Here is a 21,518-nt window from a genome sequence, read left to right on the forward strand (position 1 = left end):
TTGGTGAGGGTGTGGGGATAGTAGCTTACTACAGGTTACGGCTGTGATAATTTCAAGAGCAGCCTGAAACTTCATGCCCCCCATCCTCATTGTGCACCACTCTCTGCCAACACACTGACTTGTCTTTTTCCCTTCTCTGTTCCCTCTTTTTCTGGGGTAGTGATGTTTGTAAGCATGTGGACATAGCTATTTGCCTATAGGAAGTTGTTTCAAAGACACTATTTCTATCAGTTTAAAATGTGAGAGAGAATTTGTACTTTAAGTTGCAAACATGAAATAAACTACACTCTAAAGAGGAAACAAAAACAACATTGAATTTTTATAGATGTCTTAGGGATAACCTTGGCTCTCAAAATGATCCTTTTGTAATAAAAATTTGAGGCTTACAGAGAGAACTAAATGACTTTAAGACTTGAGTACTTACTAAAGGTGTCTGAAGACAGGTATTTGAACACAGGAGTCCTCTGAATGCACAGCTGTTCCTGTCACATCCTGGACCCTCATCAGCACCATTGGGACAATCTGGCTTATTATTGCATACTTGGTGATATTTCACACAGCGCCCTGTCACTCCTGGACACTGCCATTCATCAGATGCACATCTGAAAAAAATTTCCATTGTAATTTCTGTTGTAGCAAAAGAAGTTTCTCTGATAAATAAATGCACATGTCTTAAATTGCTATTATTAGGGTGTACTCAGGTGTTGTTTCTGTAATACACAAGGCATAATTGTTGACAGCCCATAAAATCACTGTGCAGCGGAAAACATTTAATATGTCATTCAAAATTATTTTTTCATTTGTTTGCTGATTCATGTCTACAGTCCTGGTAGACACTGAAATCCCTGCACCGTGGTACCGTACCACAGCACCAGAAGAAACTGATCAAAATGGCAAAGTCCATCTCAACTTTGTCAACAGGCTGCAAAAATTAATTATGTGATTTAGTTTTTGTGATGATAGTTAAAACTATACAACTACCCCACATACAGGATACTGTGTGCATGGGGATATTTTCCCTTATTTACATTCATTAATCATAAAGTTTGTCTGATTTTATGGCCACTATGGGCTACATTGTACAATGTAACATGTAAGGAAATGAATATTTTGCCATCCTCTGCCATCAGACCTCAGAACAAACTAAAAACAGCAGTAAGAAGAGAGGGAAAGGTGGAACAGGCAAGCCCCAAAGCCCAAACACAACTGATTGGTTGATTTGATTTTTTATTGGTCCAGTTTTATCACACAGCACAAACTGTAAAATTGATGTTAGACATGTCAAAGAAAAGTTGTAATAATACATATGAGGATGGTCAAATGAAAACAATTTTGAAAATTGTGTGATGGTGTTTTTATGTGGCAGTAGTGTTCCTTGAGGTTCAGAAAGTGACCGACCGATGGCAGAGTGATGCTTCAATGCAGCAATGTTCACAACAAGATGGCAGCCCCACTGTCAACATGTACCGTGATTGAGCAGAAATCTATGGTGCATTTTTTGTGTAATGGAGGTGTCAAACCAATCGAAGCTCATCGCAGAATGACAGCACAGTATCGTGATTCGATTTGTCATTGCAGCGAGTGTGTAAGTGGTGTAGGACATTTAAAAGCGGTGTAACTTCTGTGGAGGATGCTCCAAGACCAGGGCAGACTCTCAACATAAGAAAACTGTGGTTAGTGGATGAGCTTGTAAAGGAGAGCATATGCATAACTCTGAACAAAATAGCCACAAGTCTGAAGATTAGTATTGGCTCAGAGTAGACTATTGTTCACAATGTCCACTTGCTTAGATGAATGGTAACGTATTTGCAGCAGGCCTGGGATCGAATCCCGGCCAGGTGAAGATTTCCTCCACTCGTGGACCAGTTGTTGTGTTGTCCCCATAATCATCTCATCATCACCGATGCGCAAGTTGCCCAACGTGGCGTCACCTGAAATAAGACTTGCAAGCCGGCGACTGAACTTCCCCAGATGGGGCCTCCTGGTCAGCTATGCCTCCTGGTCAGCTATGCCACACGATAATTTCATTTTATTTGTTCACAATGTAGTGCACTTCAACAAGGTGTTTGCAAGATGACTTCCACATCAGTTGACTGCCGAATTGAAAGACAATTACCAATTACATAGATGCCTGTGAAGAACTTGTGCATCATTTCCATATTGATGGTGATGCATTTCCGGGAAAAATTATAACAGGTGATCGAGACTTGGGACCTCTACCACCGAGTCCCAACAAGAAATGAAAACCTCATACCAAAACCAAAAAAATTCTGCACTCAGCTGTCTGCTGGAAAAACCATGTTCACTCTCTTCGGGGATGCAAATGGTGGAATTTTGGAGCGTTACATGGATAGGGGAGTGAAGGTTACCAGTATTTCTTATACAGACATTCTGAAAAATCAGCTTTGACCCAAAATCAGGAGTAAACGACAAGGACTTCTGACTTCAGAAGTAGTGCCAAAGCATGACAATGCTCGACCACATACAGCCTGTAAGACAATTGAGACTCTTCAGAAAATTACATTTCAATGTCTGGTACGTCTTTATTCACCCAACCTTGCTCCTGATGACTTTCATCTGTTCAGTACACTCAAAGAAGCAATGAGAGGCAAGCATTTCAGAAGTAATGAAGTAGTGAAAACCTCAGTCCATGATTGGCTACACACATGACCAAATGAATCCTTTCATAGTGGTATCTATGCACTTTCAAAGTGGTGAAATATGTGCATTCAACATCAGGGAGACTACATCAAAAAATGACATGCAAGTTTTTTTGTTCATTGTTACAACTGAAAATATTATAGCACTTTCTGGTTTCACACTTCAGTAAAGTGGGGCTCAATTCATCACCCAGCGATCCAGATTTATGTATTTTGTGATTTCCAGGATCTACTGTGGAAAAAACTAGGCTGGGTCCTATGTAGTTTAAATAACCAATATCCTTCCCCATCCTTGTCTTATCTGCTGATGTGCTCCATACCTAGCCAATGGGACATTAAACAAGAATTTTCTTTTTTCCTTCTAAATGAAATTGTTTCCTGGAAAGATGTTAACAAATCTCTCACTTTAACCGAGACAATATATTTTAGACCATTTTCCTTTATTAACAAGATAATGAATGCAGACTTATCTCTGTCTCCTTTCTGGTAACGCAAAAGTTGTCTCTCACGGTAAATCATGTCAGCAACCAGTTTGAAATGTCCCTCCCCCCCCTTTCCCCCATCCCCACCCCCCAACAAAAAAGGAGGATGCAATACTGCTGGATTCACACACAGAACTAAACAAAAGTTCAGAACCTCTTTAATACTAAATATAGTGTTTTTAACATCAACTTCTGCTGACAAATAATAAATATTTTCTCTTACCTCTTTCGGTACATTTTAGGACTTCAGTGCATCTCAATTCATCATTTACATTAAAAATGTAGCACAAATACAACTGGTTTTCCATGTTGTTAACAAACTAACTAGGCTGAAAATATAGACACAGAAAACCACTCAAATCCATACCAAATGAAGCAAGACTCACTGAAGATGGTGCATAAGTCATTAAACAGGTCTGGGTAAAAAATGGAAAGGAAAACGTTAGGTGTTTTCCATCAGACAGTGTTATTAGATGTTTTACAAAAGACAGTGTTCAGAACGATCACACACACACACACACACACACACACACACACACACACACACACACACCTTAGAAGATACTTCTCATCTTTTTTGAGGCAGGAATAAATACCGGCCAGTTTCACAGGAAAAGATATTTTCAAATGAGACAGATATTTTAATATTTCCAGCAACATTTATAAACTTGAAAAGAGTAGATTTGATGCAAGACAGTGCAGCTATTGCAAGTAGTATAAGCTCTTTTAATAATAAAGCAGAAAATTCATTTATTGTTGAAATATTACTGTTTCTGTACTTTGTGTGTGTGTGCGTCCCACAACTTGTAAAGAGTTTTTGGCTGAATAAATAAATAAATTTGGCAGTATGGTGAAATATATTTGACCAAATTCCACATACAAACTAAAGGAAAACATTAACAAAAGTTAAGACATATCCCAAGGCAATACCTGAATGGAGGTGGGCCACATGCATGTCTCGCGTCTTCATCTGATCCATCTTCACAATCATTTTTACCATCACAAATATAAGCCTTGAACACACACTGTGAATTGTTGCACCTGAAGAAACCCATTTGGCAGTCAATCTACAACAGTAAACATACAAACAGCATTAAAAGAAGAAAAATGCAGTTCAAGTACATAAGGGTAGATTAAAACAGCTTCATTGTAATTATTAAGATAATGGGAGCTGAAAAATGGAAACAATATACAAAAATGAGGACAACAAATTACATACTATTCTTTTTTGTCTCTGCCCATGACAGATGATATTTCTGGATCTGCTGCTGCTTACTATTATGTACTCACCTCTAGTTGAAACCATTGAAAGCTGCAGTCTCATCACTGAGCAGTTAACACGCATAATAATAATAATAATAATAAACCTTAGTGACATTTCTGTGCTGCATAGCTAGCCAGTCCTCCCTCAACATTCTGTTATCTGCAGCAGCAGTCTTGACAAGATTGTATAAGATTGCATTCTTTAACAACAGTATCTGTTACCAGAGGACACTTCCTGATTTATTTTAACAATGTAATAATTTCATTCAATAAACTGAAAAGAACTGCAAATCAGATGAGGAGTGTGTATAAGAATAATAATATTTCAGTTTGCCTTCTTTCCATCACCATTCACTACCTCAGCTGCTCAATACATTCACAAAATCAGTGTTGTATAATGAAGCAATCTCAAACTGAAGCTATTCTCGTAAGTCAAATCCATACGAATTTTATCCCGAAATACTCAAGTGACTGGAATCAATTGTTTTAATTGTTCAAACTTTTGAAAATAAACTAATTATTGCATCAGGTTGCAGCTTTTAAAATATCTGAATCTTACATTCATGAATTTATATAAGAAGACATATAGGTCATGACTGAAGGAAATGTTCAACAATGAAAGTGCTGATACAACAAATTCTGTATTCCAAATAAAAAGAAAGATCAGAAAACATTAAAGGTTTCAAGGAAGCTAGTGGCCAACACACATAAACTTACACAAAATGGCCAGATTTCAGGTTCAGGAAGTTCAAAGTTGTTTCAGTGAAAGTGTGGTACCACTTTGCTTGAGTATATGAGACTGAACAACAAACAGTTGCAAAGTGTGAAGAGGAAAAATTACGGCCTCAAGCAAAGAAAAAAAATCACAATTCAACCGCAGACAGAAAATTGCTACTAAGGGCATTCTGAGATGTGGTCTGTAGTTTCTCACTCTACACCACTAAAGCCTCTTGCTATTTACGGAACATGACGCGCCAATGAAATGGTATATCATCTTTTAAAGACAATGTACGATCAAATCAAAATCATTTTTTCCTAGTGCCTTTTCAACAATGACTGTTCTTCCTGATACTATGCCAGCAGCTTAAATAGTTTGTACAGCTTTTCTCTACTCTTTTTTTGTGCTTCTCCTTGGGAGCAGTACAGTAATGTTCACATTGTTTGTCTTGTACTGACCTTAACAATTCAGTTTCTCTTTAGGTATACTACATTTTGCTCAGCTTTTAGATTCAGTAATAAAAGCAATAGTCTGTATAAAAAAATTAGAACCACTGCAAGCTGAAAAAAATAGCATGTAATATACAATTAATTAGTAGACAAAATTTCACAATTGTTTTCCAGTTGAGAAGATATAACAGTATAAAATTGAGCCACCTGTGAAATGACACTCATATACCAATTGTTGTGTGAAGTCTGTTTGGTCTTTTACATCGGCATGACTACCACCCAGTCATCAGTCACGATGAATGGGCATAGGCAGAAGGTGTGTTAATAGCAACACACATTATCCTATTTAAGAACATTCTCTACAACATGACAGTTGTGACCCTGGTGCCTGTTTCAACACGCGCGCCATCTGGATTCTTCTCCCAGACACCAGTTTCTCAGAAATCCGCAGATCGAAAACTAGCGCTACAATACGTCCTCGGTTCTCGCCACCCACCTGCTCTTTATTCCTTCCGTCTCAGCATTTCTTCACTCCATTTTAGTTTTCTACATCTTTTATTTTCTGACCTGTCTATTTTTCGACAGCCCCCCTCCCATCTCTGTTATATACAAGTACTTAGCTTTTTACTCTTATTAACTTGTGCACAATGTTTTATTAATAATCTCTGTCTTGCATATTACCCAATCTTGCACCTTTAAGCTCCCAGGTTTTCAAACCTCGTCTGGTGCAGTCCCAACAATCAGTCTTTACTTCTCATCCCATCCGATAAGTTTTCCCCGACCCGGGGTTCTGCGTGAATTATCCAAACTGTACCACTTTTCCTAAACCTCTCCAGTCCTTTTCCTTCACCTCTATCCCTTTCCCTTCAACTCTTCTGCCAGAAGAAGGAGCCACTGGCTTCAAAAGTTTGCATAAGTTAAACCTTTTTGAGTGGGTGTTCTCCCGCTGCTGACTGGAGACTTTTTCAAGAACAATAACTTTATTTACAAACAAGGTATAAGTTTTTCTGCTATTTTCTTCTTAGTTTCTCAAGGTTTACAAAAGTAACTGCACTAACATGTAATGGTATTAATTTTGATCCACAAGATACATGTACATGTCCTTTTGAAATTGATAACTTATGATTTGAGGGGAAAATCTCAATTATAGGCCACACCACAATTTTTCAAGCAAAAATTTAAGAAAAAAATTGGGGCCTATATTCACACAAAACCTAGTGACGTATTTCTTACTGTCCTAGAATTATAAATTCATGATGAATACTGGGAGGAGCAAGTAGCAGTGTTTACCACTGAAATAAACTACTGTTCAACTTGGGGGGTCGTCAATTACTCTGCAAAGTTGTACCAAATCAGTAAATTATTTTACCTGTCCACAAGATGATGGTTCATCTGAGCCGTCATCACAATCTGGTGTACCATCACAGTGCCATGATCGGGGAATGCATATCCCTGAGGACTTACACTGGAATTGTTTCTCACTGTCACACTGATTCGGAGCCAAGGATGCTGCAAAATGGGAGAACATTTCAGCAAACTGATGGGTGAGAAGTAGAAAACAGAATTATTTAATGTTGTATTACATATAAAAGTGCATCCATTTAGCAACTCTTGGAGCACATGCAATGGAAACTTCAATTAAAAAATAAAAAATCATATACACAGCTTATATTTTTATATATCATTTCATCCCCCCCTCCACTGAAATTCTCATACTTGGCCTCATTCTTCAAACATACTGAAAATTGAGAATGTTTTCTGACCAAACAAGTTTTTCTCTTCACTGAAAAGTATTCTTTGTGACGATCATTTTGTGAATGTTGCAGTTCTGAATTACAAAGGTGTCTTGCATAAGGTGGAATTCCTCTCCAGATTCTTTGTGATGATATTGTGAACATTATGAATAGACGTAACATTTTGGTATTTTGATTTCAATGTACTTAAAAACAGTTTCATCTTTATTTCTTCCTTTCTTTCTTATTCTGGTTATTCATTCCTGTAACCTGTCCCTATCATTGTACTCATGAGTGAATGTTAACTTTTTTGCACTTCAGTAATTATTAAAATTTTTATAAAGCTGTATATTAGATATAACTTTGCTTGCTGCAATGGATGTAATGCAAAATATGTGGAATGCCTGGTTAAATGTAAGACATGGCTGATTGGTCATAATACTGCCATGTTAAATAAATAAATAGAAATAACATAAAAACAAATATATCCCAGTCAAATCTCTATGGGCAACGTTCACCTCTTCATAAATATTGCTTTCTCATCAGTTGAATACACATTCTAAAATGACTCCAGTATCCATGGCATACTCACATCTAAGTATTTTATGTCAATGTTATAGACACAGATTTTAAAATAAATCACTAATCCTGTCACTGTCAAATGAAGATTCATTTCACTAACCACCAAAAAGAACAATATCAAATTGATCACAATTTTCACTGATTGTTTTACATAAACATTCAATACTTTATCATCCCGCATGGACTTTGTAATTTTTTCACAAACAATACAACAAATCACTACTTACGGCAGCCTTGTTCATCACTACCATCATTGCAGTCAGGTATACCATCACATTTATATGATTCCTGTATACACTGCTTCAAATCAGCACATTTGAACTGTGATGCTGTACATGTTATTGGTGGGCAGCCTTCTTCATCCTGATTATCAAAACAGTCATTATCTCCATCACAGACCCATGACTGTGGAATACAATGACCAGACCGTGGACAAGTAAACTGAAAAATTATATAACAAAAAACAGTATAGATTTTGGTTTCAGTCTGTATATATCAAAGTATGTAATTAATATAAAGTTTACATATGTTTTGGCAAAAGTAATTAAAATTAATCAGCCAACTTTTTAAAAAATTGACTTTCAATTAAGTTATGGAAGATAAAATATATTATGCAGTCAATAAACATATTTCTAATAACAAAAGAATATACAACTAGAGTTTACAATATAGTTCACAAATAGTGAGTAGAATAGCTACATAGTACACAACATTTACCTGAAAATAGGCACATGTCTTCTCTTTACAGAATTCTCCTTCATCAGAGCCATCACCACAATCATTCTCTGAATCACACTTCCACGTTTCAGGAATACAGCGTCCATTATCACAGAGGTACTGAGACAGAGCGCATGTCACATTTACACAACCAGTTTCATCTGAGTAGTCACCACAGTCGTTTTCAGAATCACATTTGAAGCTCATTGGAATGCAGCGACCTGTTTTACACTGGAACTCTCCGGCACCACAAGTTGGTTCTGGAAGGTTGCATGATTATAATAATAACAATAATAAAAATAATAATAATAATAATAGCTTTATTCAACATCGAATGGTACAGTGCACATGTACAAAGAAACAGTAATGATTAAAGTTAATTGTACAATACACATGACACATTCTCATCAGAGCCATCACCACAATCATTCTCTGAATCACATTTCCACGTTTCAGGAATACAGCGTCCATTATCACAGAGGTACTGAGACAGAGCACATGTCACATTTACACAACCACTTTCATCTGAGTAGTCACCACAGTCATTTTCAGAATCACATTTGAAGCTCATTGGAATGCAGCGACCTGTTTTACACTGGAACTGTCTGGCACCACATGTTGGTTCTGGAAGGTTGCATGATTATAACAATAATAATAATAATAATAGCTTTATTCAACATCAAATGGTACCGTGCACATGTACAAAGAAACAGTAATGATTAAAGTTAATTGTACAATACACACGACACATTCTTCTGAATACGTCATTAATTTACAACAAAATTACAATAAGATGTTTACTGATTTCTATCCACATAATTTCACAAAGCATTTGTTGTTCTTCATATAAATATGGTACTCTTCTAGTGTGTAGAAAGGGTGTTTTACTAAAAATTTCTTAAGCTGATGTTTCAGTTTAATTGCAGGAAGAGCCATGACTGCACTAGGCAGTGCATTAGCTAATTTTATACCTGCGTACTGAGGCCCCTTTTCGTAAAGTGCTGTTCTGTGGCTGCCACTGTAAAATCTTTCTTTATTTCTAGTATTGTACTGGTGGAAATCTGAATAAGTGTTCGGGTGCCGTCTTTTCACAAGCAATATGGCTTTCAGAATGTATGTGTTTATAACAGTTAACACCTCTGTTTTTGGAAACAAGTTGCGACAAGATTCCCTGTCCTTTGCTCCACAAATTATTCTCACACCCCTTCTTTGAAGAATGAGTAGCTTATCTAGATTAGCTTTGGTTGTTGCCCCCCAAATTTCAATACCCTAGTTAAAGTGAGAGGAGAAAAGAGCATGGTATGCAGTCTTTAGGACTACAGTGTCTCTACAGAACTTGCTAATAGTACTGATTGCAAATATATTTCTTGACAACTTAGTTGCTAGGGAGTCAATATGTGTGTCCCATTTCAGGTTGCTTTGGATTGTTACACCAAGGAAATTTACACTAGACTCTTTCTTTACCAATTCGTTGCCAATGTATAATTTAATTTCATTATTCAAACTACTTTTGTTAAACTCCATCAAACAGGTTTTACTGGTGCTTACATTTAAGTTGCTTTCATTAAAAAACTGAACAATTTCTTTTGTCACATTATTACACTCGACCTCTAGTTCATTACATGATTCCTTTTTACACACAATGGACGTGTCATCGGCATACAGAACAATTTTGGAATTTTTAGTACAGTATTTAATATCATTTACATAGATCAAGAACAGAAGGGGGCCCAACACCTCTTCAATTAGTTGAGCAGCTGCAGTGCTAGTTGATTTACCTTCTAGGAATCCATTTTGATTTTCGAAAATCAGGTTGTGTTTGTTAAGAAAGTTTATAATCCTGTTATATGTAACTTTCTCAAGTATTTTGGAAAAGACAGGAAGGATTGAGACTGGTCTGTAGTTTTCTATTTTGTTGTTGTCACCTTTCTTAAAAATGGGTGTTACCTGTGCTATTTTTAGTCTGTCTGGAAAGGTGCCTGATTCTATTATATTGTTGACTGCTACAGACAGAGGTACAGAGACATTTTGGCTACAGGCTTTTAAAACATTAATATTTAGGCCATCATGCCCAGCTGAATTAGAGGGTTTTAGAGAGCTAATGATGCCCATTATTTCTGCACAGTTTGTGGGGGTTAGATATATACTATGGTCACATGTATTACCTTTAAAACCGTAGTGCATGTTTTTATGTTTGTCATTTATGGCTTCCCCTACGGAAGATAAATATTCATTAAAAATATTTACAATTTCCAGTTGGTCTTTTATGAGTATGCCATTGTGGTTAATAGTAAAGTCCATACAGGATTTGTCACTGCAGGTGCTAAAACTGCCCAGATGCCAGCAGTTATGTTGTGTGAGTTTTGAAGCTTATTTGCAACATAGTTGTTCCTGGTCTGGGTGAGTAAGTCCTTATAGTGTGTTTGATATTTGGAGGCTTCCTTTAGCTCAGGAATCTCTCTATTATTCAGCATTGCACTGTGGAGTAGTTTTAATTTTTCCCTCGCTTCAGTGACATTACTATTTACCCAAATATTTTTGTTTATATTTTGTGTTTGTTTCTTTTTTGTGATTACAACTGTGCATGTGGTATCAAAGCAGTAATAGAAGTCAGCAGTAAAGGTATCATATGAAAAGCTATTATTTTCAAACCATTTTATTTGTGCTAGCAAGCAGTTTAGACTATTTATGTTGTCATTATACATTATTCTTTTAGTTACAAACTGTTGCTTTGTGGTGACAGTGGGGGGCTCATGGAGCTCCAATTTAAGCTGTACTGCATGGTGATCTGAGATGGCTAGTTTTAAATCTGAAGCACTGTGGGATAGGTGGGTCATGTTTGTTATTATGTTGTCAAGACATGTTTTACTATTTCCAATTTCTCTAGTGTGTTCCCGAATGAGTGGGGTCAGGTTAAATTCATCACACAGGCGATGTAATTTTTTGGTGCTGACATCATTTGTTAATAAATCTATATTTATATCCCCTGTAACTATAATATTTATATGACCATTTGGCCCAGAAAATGTTGTGTCTATATATACAAGCAAGTCAGAAAGATTTACAAAAAAGTTATCTGTATTTGCTGCAGGTGGCCTGTAAACACCAATAACTGTTATGTTATCTCTACCCCATTTTAGGTTTATTGCAGCAAATTCTGAGACTCCTTCCAAGCAGAAGGCACTCACATCAATAACATTAAAATTACTTTCATTTACAGTGAAAATTGCTACACCTCCCCCAGTCTTGTCTTTTCTACTGAAGGCTGTGCAGAATTTCATACACAGTGGTTGACTAATGTTAATCAGAGCTTCATTGTACCAATGTTCAGTTACAACTAATATATCGGGTTTGTCAATCTGTGAAATTACATCTAGATCATTATGCTTATTTCTAAGACTACCAAGATTCATTACAAAGGCCCACAAAAACTTACAAAGCCGATAAATGTAGACAAAACTTTGTAAAACTGTATAAAAAAATGAAACAAAAAATAAAAATCAGAGGAAAAAAAGAAGACGAAGAACTTGGAGACTTTTAGATTTCACATAACAGACAAGAGAGGGAAATTAAGAAAGAGAAGTGTTTTAAAATTCAGATTGGTGGTAAAATATTAATTACTCATAAGGTAAGGCAACATAAGTTTGATTCCTATTTGTGTATGTTGATGACTGGTGCTGCTTGAGTTTAGTCTTTCAGTGAAAAAATTCACTTCCAGCTCTTCATCTTCCAAACAAACTCCCTTCATCCTTAGCTTGAATGTTCTAAGAAAATATTATCATAATTACAGCAATTTTCTGTCTTTATACAGTCTGTTCGTTAACCACAGTCAGTATACAAGTAGCATACCATTTGGTCTGATAAACATAATGTGTTACATAACAGGGATGTACGAGGAAATGTGTGCATCATAAATCTTTTCTTCTCCAGTAATCCAAATGGCTTATGCCTTTTTACATCATATTTTAGAAATTAACTTTTCTGTACCCTATAACAGCTCATTGTTCTTAAACTATTGAAAGCATTTCATTGTTCTGACTGCCAATACTGCAATGGATCAAAGTTGCAGCACTCTCATTCTTCACACTGACAATATGCACCAAAAAGTAGATCTCAACTACATATACAAATGAAATCTGCAGTAGTTTTCATAAGTGATGCCTTCTGCTCACTGTTCAGTTTATGTGGCATAAATCATGAACAGATCTTTCCACTGCCAAAATCTCATCTCTGTGAGTGAATTGTATTAATGATGATGCTGCTGCTAATCCTCACTTATATAATTTTATGCTAATTGGCAGTCTACCTGAAAATAAGCATTCTCAACAGTCCTACAAATGTCTGAAGCAGCTGTAAAGACATTTGCTACGTTCAGGCTACATAAATTCTACAAGACAAAAACCAAATTTTGGAAACTCATTTCTACCGTATCATTTACGTGTTATGATTAAAACAAGTATCAAAGTAGATATGTTTTCTGAGAATCAGTTGTTTCACATGAATGTGGTGTAACCCAGCTGTTTTTGTTTCATCAGGATGATAAAGTGATGCTAGTAATATATTTGTAATACTTTTTAATAAAAATGGAGGACGGTTTCTATGGAGATGTCAATGAACTTTTATGGAAGTACATGTAGCTGCCAACACTGTGATCCATTCACGAAACATTTTATAGGTATCTCTAATTTAAAATCTTCACTGAATCAGTGCAAACGTTGTTTTTCTGTGGAAACTGATAATTCTTTCTTTTCTTTTCCAACCTATCCTTTCCTCTCAGAGGAAGGAATTACTACTTCCCAAAACTAGAATAGCCTTTTGTGCTTTTATGTGTGTCTAACAGAAGTAATGGATTTTCTTTTCCTGGAGATACGTAATAGCTAACCTTCCTGTGTCCCTTTAATGTTATAGTTTTCTCAAATAATTTATCCTTTCAATACAATAAGTAAAACGGTTGTCACAGCAATCCAAACATCTTTTGCAAAGTTTCCAAATCCTTTTATCAATAATAATCATGATAGCTCTAGTCAGACTAATGAAAACAAATTGGCACAGTTTTCTTCAATTAAAAGCACTTTTGTTTCAGTTTGTTTATAACTCTCTGCTATGTCTTGTGCTGGTGGAGACACAAAGAGATCGCCACCCACGTAAACAATGTAGACCACGTTTATTAACTATCCATAAACAAAACACTCCTTCATGGAGTTTTAAGTTAGTGTACATATAAATAAAAGTCCTTTTGGTACTCTGAGTCCCAACAAGGAAGGCAAATGAAAATTAAGTGGTCGAACACCAAAGTGAGTAACAAAATGGTTTAAGTCTAGATTCACTTGGAATGTTCTGGAGATAACAACACAATCAGTCATGGTCTCTGTAAAGGGAGACCAGATGCAAAGTCTGAATAAGTGGAGTCAGAGCCCAAAGCTCGGTAGGGATTAGAAGTTAAGAACAGCACGGCGACAGTCTGATTATGGTTCCTTTGCTAGAGCTCTGATTGAGGAACCGCTGCTGTGGTCAGCACCAGGCCCAGATCACTCCAAGGAATGACATGTTCAATAGTTAAGACTGAACTATCATTTCGTGGTTGTGCACCAGCATAAATAGTGTTGTTGGGGACAGATAAAACCTGGCATGCAAGTAGGCATGTGACATCGTGTAGAAAAATAGTGCCTGTGATCACACATTGAAATGTGTTCTGCTGGTAGCAGCCCTGGCACTTCTCTTAAGGGCTGCCAGAAACTCCGTGAATAACAAGCTGGCATGTTGTTGCTGTCCGGATCATTTACCAACATAAGAAGTGACAGTGGATTGGTGTGTGGCTTGTAGAAGCTTGTGCCAGGGGCAGCAAATGGTGCCTGAATGGTGGCCACCCTCGGGATGTAAACTTGTAGTTGGTCGCAGGCTGCTGTCTTATAGGGGGGGCACAGCACTCACCATATGTTCTATTCACTAGTTGCAGGTTATCTATTTTGTAGTACACTGATTATCAGATTACACTACTCAAAACTGAGAATTAACCTTCAGCAAGTCTTGTTCCCACATGGCCAAAATCACTAACCATTACACAGAAACACATATTGTGCTAGATACAGCTTGCTTTGTTAGCAATATATTCACACCAGTTTTCACTCTCTGTTACTATACTTACTTGAGCAGTTTTGTTCTTCATCTGAATTGTCTAGACAGTCATCATCACCATCACAAACCCAAGCCTTTGGAACACACCGCTGGTTGTTGCATGTGAAGTCCCAGGAGTTGGGGCATGCCTGAACCGGTGGCTCAGCATTTGGGTCTGCAGCACAAGTTGATCCATCCTCTGTTAGCTTCTCCCCGTAAGGACAGCCGCACTTCACCTATACAGCAAATTGTTAGGAGAATAATACTGATAACATCCAACAATACAAAGTTGTGAAATCCATTTCCTAAGGTTATTAGTTCTTCTCTGTTGGTGATTTACTAACAGAACAATATAACCATTGATTTCGAGGGCAGTTTAAAAATATACGAAGCAAATTTCTCTATTAACTCAAATCTTATTTGCTCCATCATGTGCAAGACATGCGCATTTAAGTTGTAGAAAAATTACTGTTGGTTAACTGAGAAAATAACAACAATTTTTACCTCTGACAATGTTTTGTACATAATCAATATTACAGTTGGATTCTTATTTCAAAAGTCAGAATTCGTAATGGTTATGACCCATCTTAATTTTGCTGACTACATTTTACTGTTTGCCTCTAGTATAGGTAAACTTCAACAACTAATGGAAGAACTTAACAAGGTCATTTTGAAACTAGGCCTGAAAATTGACCTGAAATCAATTATAATAAGACTAAATATAGTGGAGATGCTGAGTCGCAGATAGACACAACAAAAGACTCTCACAATTATAGCTTTTGGCCATTAAGGCCTTCATCAACAATAGACATGCATACGCAAATACACACACACACTCAACGCAAACACAACTCATACGCACGACTGCAGTCTAAGGCAACTGAAACTGTTGTGCCTATCTGCAACTCAGCATCTCCACTATATGTTTTTCCTTCTCATAATATGTTACATTCCATCCTGGATTTTCCATTGTTTGATAATAAGATTAAAATAATATACAATGAACACATTGAGAAAAAATAGTATAAATGAAGTCTTAAAACCATTTTAGGAGTTGGTGTACTAAGCACAGCTGAAGATTTAGACCGTATGTCAAGGAGAAGGGGGAGGGCATAAGAGTAAAAATGGCCTTAAGTGCTTTTGGTGAACAAAATAGGTTTTTCAAAACCAACCATACAATTTCTCTTAAAGGGAAAGTTTACATTTAGTGCACTTTACCAGACTGAGTTACAGCTGTGAGACATGGCTGTGAGACATGGATGTTTGCTGCTGGGTCATTCACATATTGAGGGCAACTCAATAAATTATTGGAAGATCTACGTTGGGAATTATTAGCGCAGACAGGAAAATAAACAAACAGATCAACGAAAAGTTTAAAATGGAAGTTGTAAGTGAGGTACGTAGCACACATAGCTGAGCAAATGAATGGTAATGGACCATGGAAGTCCTTTGCTGGACTAGAAGAGATGAGTGTAGACCAAGATATGATCTACTGAAAGATGGATAAATGACATTAGAAAACACACAGAAATAACAAAGAAAATGGATTTCAAATGGCAGCTGATGATAACTCCAGAATACAAAATTTAGCTTGTCAAACACCAGAGCAACAATAAGAAGCAGGTGGTGAATACTGTATGCAATCTGTCTAGCACTGCTACCTTCAAATATTTTACTTTCTGACAGCTTATATGAAAAAACCTGCTCATCAATCAGCTATCTTACCTGAAGGGAGCCAAGAGAGTCATTGCGTGGAACAGCAAAGCATAATTTTTCACATCCTCCATTATTGTATGCACAGGGCTGACTACCACTGAATATCTGTTCCTTATGACTGTATACTTTCACTCCATACAGCCGATTTGTAGTTGGTTCTCGAACAAGAATCTCTTCCTTGTCACCTGTTAACTTGTGTAGCTTTATTATTGCATCTAGTCGCCAATCAGTAATGTACATGAAGTCTGAAAAAGGAGAAAGTTTATACCATTATTTATTGTCAGTATTTTAGTTCTTCTTCTGCATGTATACTTTAAAAAAACTGTTGCCAATTGATGGTGTCAAACTTATTAAATTCATATATATTTTTTTAACAAAATAGGATTCATGAATTATAAACAGGCTTCACGAACTTTATGTACTTTTTTTCCCAATTAGAAAAATTTTTATTTCCACAAATAGCAAATTAATTGAGCCTTAACAACAAATTAAACCAGATTCATTTTATTTATTAAGATCAGATGAGCAAGATCCATTTGCAATATTAATAGACAATCAAATAGCAGTAAGTTAAATAACAGAAATCATTTTGAGAACTGAAGTTTATTAAGTGACTAACATTAACAAACAATGCTCACTGCTGATACTATAAACTTTTGCAGAATTTTACATACTACTTCGTAGTAAGTCCCACATGTGGCACCTCTTTGAATGCACAATGTATCTGAAAGTTCTCTCGCTTCATTCCATTACAACTGGGGAGGGGGGACCTGGTTGGGGGTGGGGGGTATTGTGGTGAGAGAGGGGGGGGGCGGTGGGGGGGGGAGGTGGCTGCAGGATCTGTACTCCATCTTATAATTTCACATTTTCACCTGCAAAAACAGACTGTTGTTGCTAACTTTCTTTCAACTGACCAATCAATGTTTCAGCCTCCTAACTTATTTCAACCACAGGAATATTTCTTGATAAAGCTATGAATTATTTAGAAGACAGACAACACAGCTACAGCAACTTACTTAGGTAGCCGAGTGTGTTTTATTTGTAATTTCTGTATTTCATAATGAGCTCTCCTTGCCGATTTGTTGCCTTTTTCATTTATTCTCTCAACGCATGACAGCATCAAAATATAATACAGACTTCCAGATGTGAGTCTGACACATATTTTGTACGTCAACAAGGCTAATAAACAGGGAAAGGCAACCCACTCACCTACCACAGGCTGATGGTGGAGTGTAGAAACACATAATAGAAAACAGTATTCTTGCTCTTTTTCTGGAAAAAGTGCACACATACACTTACACAACCACACTGATACCAAATCAACACTCCCGCAGTCATGCCTTGTGAACCTTCTTTCAATCTATCTACCACACCTGCACTGCAAAAAGACATAACGATTGGAATTCTGTACCTTTAAAATCTGTTTGCAGCTTATCCTCTCATAAATAAAATCCAAACACACTGCACATTGTTATAAACTAATTTTGTTAATGTAAGTTATAAGACAGGTACCCAGTTAGCAATTATTGTCCCATTGTTGGCCAGATTGTTGGCATGGGGGCATGAGCTCAGATGGAAAGGATATTGACCATGGTCTTGCTGAAGGATGCAATAGGACATTTGTCTGAAATAATTTAGGGCAATCACAAAACATTATCCGAGGACCAGCTACTGTACTTTCTGTAGATACCCTTCTCCCTTCCATTTGTTAATGTTTAACATTGTGTCAGTGACATCACAGGAAACACATTAAGTAGAAATTATGTATAAGAGACCAAATGATGCTTCTTGAAAGGTGCTCTAAAGTCAGTGCAGCAAAAACAACTAAAATTATGGTCACAGGTCTAAACTGTGGTGATTTACTGTATGGCCCCTATTTTCCCTTTGCCCAAACAAACATGTGACACATATTGTTTACTGTTATACACTAATTTTGTTAATGTAAGTTATAAGACAGGTACCCAGTTAGCAATTATTGTCCCATTGTTCGTCAGATTATTGGCATAGGGGCATGAGCTCAGAAGGAAAGGAAATTGACCATGGTCTTTCTGAAGGATGCAATAGGGGATTTGTCTGAAATAATATATGACAACCACAAAATATCTGAATCTGCATGATTGGCTTTCAATTTGAAATTTGTACTTCCCAAATAAGAGTTCAGCAACTTCATCACCACACTTCTCCATTCCATACAAATATAAGTAATATTACAACTTTCAATAATGCCCAACACAGAATATGAGAGTGCAGGAGAGAAATAAAGTTTATGAACTTACCTTTATGTATAACAATGGAGAAAGGATGTCTAATCAGACGTGAATTAACTGTCCTGACATCTGTGCCATTTAAGTTGGAATGTTGAACATGGTCAAGAAGTGCATCACACCAATAAAGTCGATCAGAATCAAAGTCAACAGACAACCCATTGGGCCAACCAAGAGTAACATTTCGAAATACTATCAGGTTACTGCCATCAGTGTGTGCACGGCTAATGTTTGCAGGACGATCCCATTCTGAGAAGAATATGTACCTGTAAACACATAAAAAATTTAAAGTCTTGCAAACTTTTAGGAACAGAAAAATGTTCACATTTCCAAATAATAGCACAAAAACTTTATAATGGAGCTAGCAATCCATAACAATATAAGTAGTGATTTTCATTTGTTTATAGAGTTCTATAGCACAACAACATTTGTACAAGATAATATTTTATTCTGCATGAACTATTCTATTACCTTCAAATTACACAATGAATAGTGAAAATGACATAATTTTTTTATGATAAAGAATACATATATAAATATTAACAACTTGGGTAAGAAATGCAAAATAGTGCAACAACAGTCTACTTATGTATGCCAACAGCGTGATTTTTCAACTAGTAGCATAGTATTTACCTTCAGGCGATGAAATACCAGTATTATTGCCAAGAGACACATTTTAAAGTGAAGAAATTCTACCCGGCTTCTGGAATTATCAGTTTCTTCCTTACGGATGAAAGAGGGATAGGCTGGGGAAAGTTAGAAAGGAGGGGCAGGCCATTCAACAACCTGAATGAGAGCGATCCATCTGCAGTGGGGACAAGTGAGAAAAATGCTATAAGTCTGTTTATTGGCGGCAGTGAAATTTCATCTCCTGAAGTCAAGTAGTGGCCAGCTGTCCTGTGTCTTTGTAATTTTGTAGTTTTCTGAACTGAATTTTCATTTTGTTACAATATAAATTTATTTCAACAGTTTTAGCAACCAGATTGAATTGGGGTGAAACAAGCAAAAAAATTAAGTTGTTGGGGAAGCAGATGTCAGGCTATGATTCATTGGAAGGATTCTTAAAACATGTACATTATTTGTGAGGGAGACTGCTTACAAAACTCTTCTCTAACCAATTCTAGACTATCTTTTAAACTTCTCGAACCCTTACAAAACAACAAACAGGAGATCTAAAGAGAAGTGTGTTAAGTGAGAGTGAGAACTTTGCAGATAAATATTTTTCATCACGTAGATACTCAACAAATTCATGAGGCAAACACTGAAACAAGTTATTGTACACCACAAAAACTATTTTTCAAAAAATTCCAAGAACCAAGCTTCTGTAGGAAAACATCATCATCATCATCATCTACAATAATAAATATGTTGACAAAAGTAAATCAACTGAGGCCACATACATAGGTGTAGCCCTACACTCTATCCACCCTTCCTCACTGTAAGACAAAGTTAGGTAGTAGTAATGGTACACAACAGACCCACTGTGTGGTGACTTGGTAGAAAACAAATGTTGATGTCGACCCACAACAAATCTATTTTATTGTTCAGTACTTACCCTTTGTTTGGATGCACAACAATTGCTCTCGGTCTCTTCAAGTTTTTCAGAAGAGTTCTTCGGTAAGTAACATTTCTTGTGCTCAGCACATTTAGAGTCCCCTTCCTGCTGTCAATGTAGTAAAGATTCTTTGAAACCCAATCAACAGCCATTCCCTCCACTCCTTCATTTTGAGAGGCTAGTACTATTTCGTGACCTGCAACAGAAACGAGAATACTCCAAGAAATAAACGGATGTGATTTTACTTGTAATTTTGATTTAACTGTTTCAAAATACAGTAGTAACTGTCCATTCTCATTTTATTCATTTCCTTTTCTGTTATTACTGACCTGTTCCATTGCGGTGAATTCGGTGTATAACATCCTGCAGAACATCTGAGTAATAAATAAATTCATCAAAAGCATCAAAATCCAGACCAACAAATCGGGCTCTACGAGAAACAACTGGTAACATTGCATCGCTGAAACCTTCAATTACAGGATCCAACACACGCCCTTTAATGAATCTTTGTTGTGAGTACATCAAAAATTCATCAACATCTGAAAAAAAAAAAACAAAAATTTTAAATATACTCCAGTTGCTTTCTGGTTCTAAAACACCATAGAAAAATAATGAAACAGTGTATGACAGTGGTGTGTTAAAATAATCAGAACCATAATTTATACTTTATTTCTTCCACTTATTAGTTGGACTTTCTGCAATCTGATTAATGTTTGGCGTAAGTGGTGACAAAAAAGATTAAAGGCAAAAATATTGTTGTTTTTGTACCTTAGTATCACAAAAATCAGTAGTAGTTGTGGTAGATTGTAAATATCACTAATTCTGAAAACACTTTTTTATGTTCTGCTTATCCTGACAACCTCAGCGTGAAGGTCAGACACACCATGATGGCTAGCTACAGTTGTAACTTATGGACAGGCAGTTGCGTGATAAATTTTGTAATAAAATAAGTCTTGTGAACTTACATAAAAATTGTCCTCATCATAAACTTAAATGACTTGGCAAGTTTGCAGCTTCAATTATGTCGATGTTTGGACATACATACTTCTGCAAGCAGCTCTTTCTCGCAATGAACAGAATTAAATCCACGCACAGAAACTCACTCAAAGATTGAAACTTAAAAGCTTATTTTCGGATCAACAGTGTTCAGAAAGTGTTAGCTGACACTGATGGTTTAAAGAAAAGCATAGTAATTAGTATTAACTGATATGCAGTGTTTTTATGTTTAATGTGTAAACACAATAGTTACAAAATACAAGGCGATG

General features: G+C 36.4%; 1 protein-coding gene across 1 annotated transcript in view; it reads right to left on the minus strand.

The window, feature by feature from the left end:
- The window catches only part of LOC126176760 (low-density lipoprotein receptor-related protein 2), a 235,558-nt gene that overhangs the window by 122,262 nt on the left and 91,778 nt on the right, over positions 1 to 21,518 (minus strand). The window contains exons 11-20 of the mRNA XM_049923928.1: positions 20,583 to 20,792; positions 20,254 to 20,449; positions 18,711 to 18,964; positions 16,444 to 16,679; positions 14,750 to 14,954; positions 8,605 to 8,864; positions 8,115 to 8,328; positions 6,942 to 7,081; positions 4,073 to 4,209; positions 425 to 602 (exon numbers count right to left, since the gene is read on the minus strand). Of these exons, the coding sequence (XP_049779885.1) occupies positions 425 to 602; positions 4,073 to 4,209; positions 6,942 to 7,081; positions 8,115 to 8,328; positions 8,605 to 8,864; positions 14,750 to 14,954; positions 16,444 to 16,679; positions 18,711 to 18,964; positions 20,254 to 20,449; positions 20,583 to 20,792 (2,030 nt within the window). The remainder of the gene's footprint in view (positions 1 to 424; positions 603 to 4,072; positions 4,210 to 6,941; positions 7,082 to 8,114; positions 8,329 to 8,604; positions 8,865 to 14,749; positions 14,955 to 16,443; positions 16,680 to 18,710; positions 18,965 to 20,253; positions 20,450 to 20,582; positions 20,793 to 21,518) is intronic.

This window comes from Schistocerca cancellata, chromosome 3 (genome assembly GCF_023864275.1).
Source record: "Schistocerca cancellata isolate TAMUIC-IGC-003103 chromosome 3, iqSchCanc2.1, whole genome shotgun sequence".
Classification (NCBI taxonomy): domain Eukaryota; kingdom Metazoa; phylum Arthropoda; class Insecta; order Orthoptera; family Acrididae; genus Schistocerca; species Schistocerca cancellata.